Below are 12,371 nucleotides of genomic sequence, written 5' to 3'. Positions count from 1 at the left end.
CCTGTGCACCGCTGCCGCTGCTGCTGCTGCTGCTGCTGCGTCTCCCTCGGTATTCACTCGTGCCGATATTGATCCTCACTCGCCGAGTTCGAACGATCCTTCCCAGAGAGCTTCGCTCAGAAGTCGACCAAGAGCGAGTTACAAGGGGTTCGTTTCGCAGCGTTCCGACCTTGTCCCAGAATGAAGCGTCCGCCCGCCACTGCTGGACCGTTTGATAAGGTTGTCATCGCGGTTTGAAAATACACAACGCCACCCATAATCAACACAAGCCAAGAGCTGGTATCATAGTCACCGGGAGATAAAGAAAAAAAAAAAGCGAGGGCGCGAGGATTTAACTGCCGCCGTTTATGAACGTGCTTGCGGACGGGAGAGACAGTATTGCAGCCCTTATTAGGGCGTTTAATGCAGGCGGTACCTTTCCATTGCAAAAGGGGTTGGGGGGGGGGGGGGAGATGAGTCGTTGCAGCTCGAATGTGGCCAGGAATCTTGACTTAAGCGTTTTTAACCGACCCTTATCCCTGACCCCTCAGATTCATTAGACTCATCCCAGCATCCTGAGTTATAGAAAAGATTTTTAGAAATGTCCAGCCCTTCTCTCTCTCTCTCTCTCTCTCTCTCTCTCTCTCTCTCTCTCTCTCTCTCTCTCTCTCTCTCTCTCTCTATTCGTTGATAAAAGAGATTGATAGTTTTATTAATAAACAGGTTTGTTTACGATTTTTTAAGATGTTGCTTCGAGCCAAAGACAACCAGGAAAAAAATTCTGTTAATTCTCCAGTTAATCTGCAGATTTAATTTAAAAACAAAGTCTTTCAAAGAAAGGGTATCGATTTCCAAGAAGTCATTCAGAGGCGGCAGAAGAAGAACGCAATGAGGGCTCTTTAGACTGACAGGAAACTCTGCCCCTCCCACTCCACGTAAGATCTTTCAACTTTTTCGGAGGGAGGCAGTAATGCATGGATAACAGCCAGTGGCGGGTCACTGGGAATACCACGTAAATACAGTTTCAGGTGAGCTAATGTCCACATGAAACTCTCTTTGATATGTATGTATATAGAAAAATAATTACAAAAATGCCTGAATAAAAGTGAAATGGCAAACATGCTGCAATACCCAAGACTGTGTTTATGAATGAATTCGGATTTCCTGAAGTGGAATTAATCACAAAGATACTTAAAAACCAAGCTATGATAGAGTCACTTGGGGACTGCTGCATTTCTAGATGATGCTAGAATGACAGCATGTATACTGACTAGACTCTTGCAGAAAGTGCATAAGGAAACAAAGCCTGATGGGGAATTATCAATATTGGCTTATTCTCAGAAGGCTGGAGAATGAAATGTAACAAACTAGCTTTAGAAAAGACAGGTGTTGCCTACGAGTAGGATCAAATATTTGTGGTAAGACCTGTAGTGTAATGAATTAAGAAATTCCCTTCTGGTAGCTTTTGTCGCCGATGAGAAGGCCTTTGGCAGCGTCCACAGAGTAATGTCTTGGAAGGCCTTGAGTGACTTAGTGAGTCCTATTAGATACTGAAAACTAACTGAAATTATCCACGAAGTCATTGCAAAGTTAATGTCGATGGGGGTATTGTCAAATGAATTTTCAGTAAGGAGTGTGGTGCTCTAAGCTTAGGGAATATAATTTCTCCCTTGCATTTTGCCTTTCCCGTAGATTTTATAATGAAAAAGTGGCAGGAGATGGAAGAAATAGCCCGGAGATACAAATGCAAACTCGATAGACTTCTAATACATAGATGTTGCTTATTTAGCAAGCAAAACAACACAAAGATTTGCAAAGCTACCTAACAGACTGCTTCGAATATCTAGAGCGATGAAACGAAGATAATGAATTTAACAGTATTTAATTAAGTGATTATAACTAACTTTTGTTTTTATGACGGAGGGATTCTTAAAAGTCATGGTGGATGATATCTAAGTATGTTATCTAACACCTACGTATACTATACTTGCAGCTTGTGTACTGTGTTATTTTAATTAACTTCGCATCGTCTTTGCCTTTATTGTGAGCATATTATCTTTTCCAGAACTAAGTACTGCATATGCACTGATATTTTCTCAGACCACCCCAAACTGATTTTGTTTACATCTGTCAATCATCGAGTTCATATTTGATGGGGCTGTTCATAATGGTCGTTGAAGCAGTAGCTCTCATATTTTTGTTTGGAAAATTCAACACTTTATTGCGATTGTTTCATTACAGCTCTTGTCTTGTACTACTAGAGAAATAATTAAATTGAAGAAACTGGAAAGGCGTTGCCAAGACATGGTTGCTTATATTTAACCCGGGTATATCGGGTCGCACTGTGAGTACACTGAAACTTACAATGTTCGGAGTTTTTGTTTTCATTATGCCTAATGAAGCACTTTTATTTGTAATTACACCTATCTTTCCAGTATTAATCTCCATCTCTACTTCTCTGTCCGGTCTCCCCCCCCCCCCCCCCCCCCCCACCCCCCCCCCCCCCCCCCCCCCCAACAACCGCCTTCTCTCTCTCTCTACCTCTACTTCTCTGGTCCGTCTCCCCCCCCCCCCCCCCCCCCCCCACCAACCGCCTTTCTCTCTCTCTCTCTCTCTCTCTCTCTCTCTCTCGTCTTTTACGATTAGTAACTGTGGCATCGTGAACATGTAAACAAACCGTTGTTGATATCCGCCCCCATTAAGACAATAGTAACCATACTGCTTATGTGATAGTAATAACAAATGGTTCCTGATCCAGTTCGCTTGCTCTTAACACAATTTTCTTAGGTAAGACATAGATTAGCTTGCAAAATGAAGCGATAAGCAATTTATCCTAGGACAAGCTACATGGAGAACAGGAGAATTAAGCTACTCCAGTCTGGTACAGTGTAGGTTTAGGTATTTGGGGTGTTTACCTAGCTACTTTTTTTCTCTCTAAAATCAGCCTGTCCTTCTCAGGCTGGACTAGTCTACCCGTGTTTTTTATTCAGAACGTAGGCCACCATTATATAGTAGGTATATTAGGTATACCATGTAGGTACCTAATAATTGAATGTTAAGCTGTGATCAAATAGCCTAGTATACTCAAGGCTAGTAGGTACGTACCAATGAGGCGATAGTGAAGTTAGTTTTATGGACCTTTATGAAGCTGCATGAAAGATTCTTAGTATTAACAAAATATTCCAACCAAAGCACACGTCCCAGGAACAGATATCGGTAATTCTAAGCCCTCATTCCGCGGTAAAGTAGACTATGGCAGTTGACGTTTTTCTACGTTATTTTACTTAATGAACAAGAATTTAAAGTAATATTTATTTGGACGACTGTAATTAACCCCCAGGGGCCAGTACTAAACACGGCGAAATATGTTGGACGGCCCAATCCCCATAGTTGGATGTCGATCGTATCCGGCGGGCGGATACGTTTCTTGCAGGGTTAAATTCTAAAGAACTAGTTTTCCGCCCTATACGAACTGCAAGGAACCGTTAACCGGCAGGAAGATACCGACATCCACTGTGTGGATTGCGATTGGGGCATCCAATGCATTTTTTCACAGTCGTTTAGTACTGGCCCCTGTGAGTTAATTACAGTCGTCCAAATAAATATTACTTTAAATTCTTGTTCAGTAAGTAAAATAACGTAGGAAAACGTCAACTGCCATAGTCTATTTTACTGCGGAATGAGGGCTTAGAATTACCCAGATATCAATAGTACTAGGGTAGAAAACTGCATGGTACAGGGGTGGACCATGTACGATCAAAGTGTACAACCCCAAGAAAAGTACATTATAACGCGTCCTGACACCGGAGTAGAGGTCTTTAGCTCCGTTTCTCACCAACAACAAGTCACGTCTGATGCCCATCTCCGATGTTAGGACGCGTTATAATGTACTTTTTTTGGGGTTGTACACATTGATCGTACATGGTCCACCCCTGTACCATGCGGTTTTTTACCCTATAAGCTTTGCAACAAAGCAATGGGCCAGTAGCCTAAGATAGGAGTAGCTACCTTTCAAAACTGAAGACTAGTACTACCACGGCCTGGTTCCTGCTAGTCACCGACTGGAACATTCATTGTCTTTTGTTTAAGTCTTTTGGTTATGTTTAAGAAACTTAACGTCTTTTGTTTGTTGTTATGTTCATCCCCAGGGACTGTCACTACCTAGGCAAGGTGCCTAATTTGCATGGAAACTGGTAGTTACCAAACCAGAGGGGCGTGGTAGTAGTCGTCAGTTTTACCCCTTCCTAAACCCTACCATACACATGTTGAAAATGAAAATATAGCTTAAACATAGATACTACCTACTAGTTATTGTTTTACAAAGAACCCATTATTGCTTACAGTACCTTAGCTACCTATATCTGCATTGCTTATTTCTTTTCTTCACATCATTTTGGTCAGTTTTTTTTCTATAACACTTCTGTTGGAAAGGAATACGTATCCTATTTATTAAAATGTTAAAATGCAGAAATTGTAACTTTTGTTTGTTGACATGTGCTGTTCTGGGCAGGTTAGGCTATCCAGGGAGGTGTAATTCTTCTGTTCAAGTAGAAAGCATTGACCTGCAGTAGTTTAGAGTAAATAAAAATAGGCTTGGATGTGATCCAGCAAGTGTTCCGAATTTACCGTTAGCAGCGATTTTCGGAATTGGTTGAGGTCAAATACTCATTATTTAGAAAATAGTTCACTGATGGTGATGCATTATACTACATTTACTTATAACTTGGTATGAAAATTGGTGCCTTTAATGTGAGAAAAAAAAAAGTATAATTTGTGACAAACATGAAATAGAAAAAAATTGTTCAAATTGATGATATAAAAAGAAATAGCAATGCAGATGTAGTTCAGTAAGGGGTCTTTGCAAAAATTTACTGACTCCTATGTGCTTAGGCTAGCAAACTAATTTCTTTATAATCATATAAATTTTGTATTTTTCCAATAATTTTATTTTATTTATTTTATATATATAATATAATATATATATATATATATATATATATATATATATATATATATATATATATATATATATATATATATATTTCATTTTTTGCCATTAATGTCAGGTCATACAATTTGTATTTTGTTTCCCTTACCCCTACATTAAACAGTTTCGGGGAAACCAGACTTGATAACAGGTTTTTAGTCAGAAAAACCAAAAGTGAATTAGTAGTGCCAATATCAGTGATAAAAAAAACATTTAAAATGCATGAGAAAAACTTGGAAAAATACATGGTTCATGTATCTAATCACTGGAAGTCACAAGGAAAAAAAAGAAACAAGATAAAAGGCAAATACTACAGTAATGTCATATTAATTATATGGATACATCCTAATCTAACCTCCCATTTATAGATCCTTTTCCCCTGGACCATGCCTAAAAATTATGCCTATAGTACTTTTGAGGATATGTTCAAATCCTTTATACCTGCCGTAACCTAGAGCTATCATACTTGACCAAGGTTGGGATTAACTTGGACTTGGCCCTTAATCTATCTTGTACTTAATATTTATTTAAGGTATTGAGTATTATATTTTATCCTATTGAAATTTGGATGGTTGAGTATGATGTTTTAGCTCAGTTTTGCTTTAGAATATACAGGCACTCCCCGGGTTACGACGGGTTCGGCTTACGATGTTCCGAGGTTAAGGCGCTTTTCAATTATATTCATCAGAAATTATTTCCAGGGTTACGACGCATCTTCCAGGGTTACAACGCATCTTCCAGGGTTACGACGCCTACAATGCTGATCTGGCAGAAGAAATATGACACCAAAAATGTAAAATAATCAGTATTTGAAGTTTTTTTATGAAAAATGCAATAAGAATGCAGTTTACATAGTTTTCAATGCACCCAAAGCATTAAAAGTAAGGTTTTCTTAGGATTTTTTATGATGTTCCGGCTTATGACGATTTTCGGTTTACAACGCGTCTCAAGAACGGAACCCCCTTCGTAACCCGGGGACTGCCTGTATATTATGAAGAATTAAATGTCTATTTAAGCAATATTTAGCTTTAGAGTAGTTAAAAAAATTTTAATGCTGTATTTTTTTGTACATAGGGAGATATCATGGGTCGTACAAGTCGAGTTATTGTTGTTGGAGGGAAAGGAACAGGCAAAACTTCAATTCTTGAAAGAGCGATATATGCAAACTCCATGCTGGATAAAGTGAGTACATTATTATTGGCTGTTGGATAGATTGTTGAATTATTCTATGGTAATTTGCCAATTTTAAATTAATGTTTATATACATATGAAAAATCTCTTTGTTTATGTCTTCATGCTTAGTTAGAAGAGACCAACCAAGTGCTGAATAACCACATCATATGTTGTAGTGACAGTTAATGATGAAAGAGACCTTTTTTGCTTGTGATGTATGCTTTGTATCATGGTCCTCAACAGTTTTATGCTTTGAGTTTCCTCATTGAATTTGTGAATTCATTTAATAGAATTTACTCAAAAGCCAAATCAGAAAAATTGGGAACAAACTTTTTTGCAGTGTTGCACAATAAAGAATAGGTAATAATTTTGGTTACAGAGCAGACCTTGCCTGCCAACTGTCATATTTTTAAATACTGGCTTCTTCTTTTTTTCTGTTCACTGGTTTTTTTATCTTTCGTTTTTGTGATCAAAGGAATCTTATTAAAAGTTTACTTACTATATGAAGGTAGATGGAACTGACAGATCATTATTAAGATAATTAAGTTAATTTTGAAGGTATTTTACTATAAAATGAAATTACCTCTTTGATCTTTTGAATTATGTTGTTAAGTTGCATTCAATTCTTTATAATACTAACGAATCTAATCTATGTTCAGCAGCCTTATATCCCAACGCTGGAGGACACCTATGTGGGGATTGTGGAGACCGAGCGTGGAACTCGAGAGAAGTTACGATTTTATGACACTGCCGGATTAGATGCTCGGAACCGAACATTGCCAGTTCATTACCACAGCCTTGCTGATGGGTACATAGTTGTTTATTCCATTGCAGACAACATATCATTCCAGCTTTTGACAGATATCAAGAAGGATATTGATAAGAATAAAGACAAAAAAGATGTAAGTGGCCCTTCCCTTTCTTCTTTCTTTGTGTTTACTACAGGAATACTAATTATTGTACCTTTTTATTTTTCTCATTTGAAGTAGAAATAAAATGTACTTGACATTCAAAAAACAAACATTAATCTCATGTTGTTGCTAGTTATCAGACATATTTTTGCAAACAGCTAGAGAAATGCAAGACATGCAAATGTTAGCATAATAAGTAAAGATGAACATGTTCGGTGATGCTAAAATTGCAATTATCACAACAGTAAATTTTATAAACCACAAGGCCATTCAGGTTTAAGTAGATAAATTTTTTCTAATATTGTCAACTTATCAGAAACTTTAAACATAAATATTCTGCATTTAGAATGATTTTACGAATATGAAAATGCTAAGTTTAAAATGATTTTACGTTTCCATAAACACAGACCTCATGCTTTACTCATGAATAATGTTGAAAAAAGTTTAGTTAGCCCTAGGGTTAAATTTATTCAATATACAAAAGAATTTCGAGAATTCCTCTGATGAATATTTACTCTAATACTAGGAAGTTATCCATCTTCCAGCAAAGAAAGTATAATTCATTCAATACCTTTGGAATTTAGTGATCATAACAGATCCTCAGTTTAAATTTTGTAAATTCCCTTATGCATAAACCTCTTAGCTGCAAATGGACAGGTATCATTACAATAGAATAGCAGTAACTAAAGTGTACTCAATTTTTCAGGTACCCATCATAATCTTGGGCAACAAAAGTGATAGAGCAGAAGAGGAGCGAGCTGTCGAATTGAACACAGCTGAGCGATGGGCAGCCATGGAAAGGTTAAGGATATGGGAAGTTAACGTCAAAGACAGGTCATTGCTCTTGGAACCTATTATGAATTTAGCATCTCGCTTAAATCCTCAACCCAGCAAGACTTCTTTCCCACAGTTAACAATGGGTCGGAAGAATAAAGATTGATGTTTGCCAGAGTCAGGAATCATGGATTTTTCAATATGTTGTTACCCCCCATAAAACGTTTTTATTTTGATATACATGTATGTATAGTAGTTTTATAAGGTATTGTTATTTTTTTTTATATTATGTTAACATTAGTAATTTACATTCCATGGTAGTGGAAATTTTAATGTTATGTTACAGTATTCATGAAATAGTGTCAAGCCAGTATGTGTGTTTATCATTATAAGTATATAATCATGTTAAGTTCTTAATATTTTTCTCATTACCTCATTATAGATCTGTTTAGCAAAACAAACCACCATTCGTGAAAGGATATTATCATTTCTGTTACAAACACATTATTAATTTCTGTTACAAACACATTATATGTATTTATGTTGATAACATTTCTTTGGTGTCTAATAACATGTATTTACATGTACAAGTGCAACAAATGAAGAATACCGTAATGATTGCTGACTTTTCCTGAGATTCTCACTACACAGTAACTTGCAATTAGTCACAGATGTGATGTTGCTTTACTGTAATTACTTGAAGATCTAAAATATTAGATTATGGATAAACTACAGTATGTGAAATTTATAATATAAATAGAGGTGATTAAATGATTATATGGTAAATGAGCAAAACAATGGTACTTTTAATGCTGTATGATATGCTTCATTCCATTGATAAGCTGTATTCCATTTTCTCCATAGGTATTCCTAATACTAATTATTATCCTGTTAAGAGATCAAATGATATACTATAAACCATGTAATTCTGCTGAATAAAATTTACTAGAATATGTTTATGTTCAAAAGCTTATTCTGCAAATTTCTTTACAGTCAGCATTGACAAAAAGTTGACAGTACATGTTATACATGTAAAATGTGTTTCTGCTATATGTAGTATACAAGATAGACCCTCGTATTCGACAGCTGCCTTAAACTAATGGTATGGCGGTAAGCACACTGTTCGTAATTGAACTGGTTTCCTATTTGGTGCTATGGATCTAATTACTGGTAGTGTGAATGAACTGCTTCATTTTAGAAAAATTCTAATGCAGAGGTGGGCACGTTACTTTCCTGATGAGCTTGGAACATAATGCTTTGCTATTCTGGTAGGGCATTCTTTGTTCTTGCACTTTTCTACTCTGTGAATGACAACAGTCAACTACCATCTTCTGCTCTTTTTAGTTTTAAGAGCATTCTTATTTTGTTGCATTGTATTTCACATATTCCTATGCACCTTCCTGTAAAACGATACAGTATGTACGTTACGTATATTTCAGTTATAGCTCTTCTGGAAAATAATAATAGTTCAGTAATGCATTATATTAAATACTGTTCATAGTATTTTATTAAAATAAGTAAATGTCTTCCTTGTGATTTTTATATGGTATATATGTGACATCTCTTTGTATTTCATCAATAGCATGTTATTATTAGTTTGGAAAACACCGATTCTGTGGTGGATATTGTTTGTTTCAGTTTTACAAAGAAGTCTTTGAAGATGAAGTTTCAGAGAATGAACAAACATTGTTCCTTTTTATTAGATTGCTTCTGATTCCAGACATATTCTTTAACAAACTCTTATAAGTTTATTCCAAATTATCCAACTTCATTTTTATCCAGGAGAGGGTATTATCCATGTGCAATGTTTCTCTCATAGCCAGTCTCTGTGGGTGCTTATGTTCTCTTTGAGTTCTGTTGTTGCTGCTGACTTATAAGCTCTGGTGGCTGGTCAAGGATTTAATGCTTTGTTGAATATTCTACACTGGTATTCTTTCAAGTATTGCACTTTGGCACAGATGAGCCCTCAGCATTCAGATGGAATCTAGAGTAAAGTTTTCATAGTTGTGGTATGTTTGTGATTCTGTTCAGGATTATTTCTCAAGTATGTAATAAAAACAATAAATATTTTGGATACCTAGCATCAGATCTCTCCCTGCTTCCGGAATCTCTAGAAGGCGCCCGAGATTTAGTGCCTGACTAATTTTACAACTTTACCTCTAACTGTAACATAATACATTTTCTTCAAACCTTAAAATTACAACTTGGGCATACTATTTACCTATAAAATGTATCTGCACTGTCTTATTCAAAGAAAGATTCTACTAATCATCTCTGAACAGCATTTTTGTCTACAAACATAGATGCTTTGTGATATATGTAAGAATTATAAAGATTTTGTCTCTTGAAATCCTGAACATCATTAGATGCCTTCTTGAAAACTGAGTGGGACCTCCCATGTTGTTCTTACCATTTTCCTTGTAGATGTTTGTCAACATGGTATATCTGTTTGCCATTTAATTAAGTTTTGAGTGATTTAGTCTACTTATTGCTACATCAACAGTTCAAGGCATATGTAAAATGAGGGTTTTGTATGTTGGAAACACTTAATATTTTTAATAGTAAATATATTTATTTGATGATTGCAACATTATTTTTGAATGGTAATTTTGTACATTGCTAATAAAATAACATTATGCAGGTTTTTTATATAGCTTGACAAATAATATTAGTAAATGCTACCTGCTTAGCAGTATTAATTTCATGATAACTAAGCCTACTTTTTTTTTTTACTGTATGCCTATATTATCTCTTTTGTTATTATGTACTACATTGATTATAAATAAATCAAGGTTATCAATTTTAGTATTACTTTCCTTTGCATGTAGTATACTATATTGGTTTGAACTTACCATCTATTTACTGTACTGCACAAGAGTTGGAAGTTGTAAGTAGAGTATGAAATGTAATTTATGAAACTAAAGTATTTACATAATGATGTAGTTTTTTAAAGTAGATAATTACAGTGTTGTTATTTATATTTAAATGGAAATATGGAGGTAGAGCAAACGGAAAAGGCACTCAACATGTTAAACATTGCCACTACAGAATAGAGTGAAAAACTGCCTATATAGAAAGAAATGCAAAATTCAGCTGAGAACAAGTACCAAAATAAATACTGCATAAAAAACTTCCTAAAATGGTGGTAAAATACCAGAGCAAGTTGTCATAAAACTTTAAGGTAGTACCATACTTTTTTTTTTCAGATCAACATTTGTGATGACAGTTTTACAGCAAGCTTACATGTGTCTCGTATCATAGTTTATGTAATTCCTACTATTTTTGCCTTGTTATTGCTCTTGGATAGATAATTCTTTACTTTTGTTTTTCATTGTCCATACTTGGCTGCTTTCTCTGATGGGACCCATGTATTTGTAGTATATTATAACAAGCACGATTGAAATTGGCTAATAATGATAATACCATACAATAAAGAAAATTAAATACCTCAGGTAAAAGGCAATTTAACAACAGGGCACCTCAGGATTATGAGAGTGCTGGCACTACGAGACATTTAGTACTACCATGTTTTTATTTAGGGAATGTCAGATGTTCCCTATATGACAGTAAACCCTGTAAAGGGGGTATAGATGGTTTGGAGATACGACAAGAAGGGGATGAGTTACATTTAGTCAGGAAAGCAGTAACAAGATATAGACATATATGATGGTCCAGGAAATCAAGGAAAAAGATTGCATACCAAGACCTGATGTGAGGTCAGACAAATTGTGCTCAGAACAGAGTGAAAATGGCAAGGGAAAGGCTAGCTTATGATAATGACGGCAGATGTCCATCTAATGTGACTTTTACGTTATCTGCGAGAAACAACAAAAACAAGCTCTATCAACAGCAAATTCCGTGGGTGACGTACATTAGAGCGGATAAGAAAAATAAAATGTGTCCTGCACCGTCAAAACTAGATGGCTTTCAGTGAGAGCACTCAGTTGGACACTTAAATTTCCTGTCATTTAAAAACGTGTAACCCTGGACACTTTCCTTTCATTATTATTGTACGTAAATATTACAGAAATCTGAAGCATTTCTGCATTAGCTTCACGTTGCCAAGTTTAAAATAGAAACGATTTAATAAATTTACTGGTTAATTTATGCGAACTTCGACATTTTTAATAATCCACTTCAAGGTTTGGAGTTCATCTGTAGCTACTATGAACCCTCGGAAATAAAAAAAGTAGCAATAATTATAAATAATTAATAACAATCAATGAAGACGAAACGACGAAAAACCTCAACTCAACAGCCAGACTTAATTGTTGTCTTTCGTAGTATCCACTAAGTGCTGTAAATAATTCATATAGATGTAATTTGTATATTTAATTTATATTTTCTAAGGAAAAATCTAAGTTTTTATATATTCATATACATTCATACATACAATTAAATTTCAACAGCTGACAAAGTTATTTATTGATCAATACAAAAGACGGTAAAAAGGCGTACGTCTACTTTTGATAACATTCATTTAGTATGTTGTCAAAAGAATTGACTAAATATGTCTCGATAAAAATTAACAAATACATTTTGCTTTA

The 12,371-nt window shown here is 35.4% G+C and overlaps 1 protein-coding gene across 4 annotated transcripts; it reads left to right on the top strand.

The window, feature by feature from the left end:
• The first annotated feature begins 2,624 nt into the window (after nucleotides 1–2,624).
• LOC135223455 (NF-kappa-B inhibitor-interacting Ras-like protein 2) lies at nucleotides 2,625–10,624 on the top strand. Of its 4 annotated transcripts, none has more exons than XM_064261862.1 (5): nucleotides 2,625–2,766; nucleotides 5,668–5,759; nucleotides 6,041–6,148; nucleotides 6,802–7,041; nucleotides 7,757–10,624. In XM_064261862.1, exons 2-5 carry the CDS (start codon nucleotides 5,724–5,726, stop codon nucleotides 7,988–7,990), a joined length of 618 nt encoding a protein of 205 aa, XP_064117932.1. In that variant the 5' UTR covers nucleotides 2,625–2,766; nucleotides 5,668–5,723; the 3' UTR covers nucleotides 7,991–10,624. The 4 variants fall into 4 exon arrangements, with proteins under 4 accessions (XP_064117932.1, XP_064117931.1, XP_064117934.1 ...); XM_064261861.1 differs by having other exon boundaries at nucleotides 6,799–7,041; XM_064261864.1 differs by lacking the exon at nucleotides 5,668–5,759.
• Nucleotides 10,625–12,371: the final 1,747 nt, after the last annotated feature.

The sequence above is a fragment of the Macrobrachium nipponense genome, chromosome 10, assembly GCF_015104395.2.
Source record: "Macrobrachium nipponense isolate FS-2020 chromosome 10, ASM1510439v2, whole genome shotgun sequence".
In the NCBI taxonomy this organism is placed as follows: Eukaryota; Metazoa; Arthropoda; class Malacostraca; order Decapoda; family Palaemonidae; genus Macrobrachium; species Macrobrachium nipponense.
This window is presented reverse-complemented; position numbering and strand designations above follow the sequence as displayed.

Coding starts and splice junctions, on each gene's coding strand:
- LOC135223455 (XM_064261861.1), top strand. CDS start 5,724: ATGCTGATCTGGCAGAAGAAATATGACACCAAAAAT. Junction 5,760..6,040: donor AGAAATATGACACCAAAAAT/GTAAAATAATCA, acceptor TTTTGTACATAG/GGAGATATCATGGGTCGTAC. Junction 7,042..7,756: donor AGAATAAAGACAAAAAAGAT/GTAAGTGGCCCT, acceptor TCAATTTTTCAG/GTACCCATCATAATCTTGGG.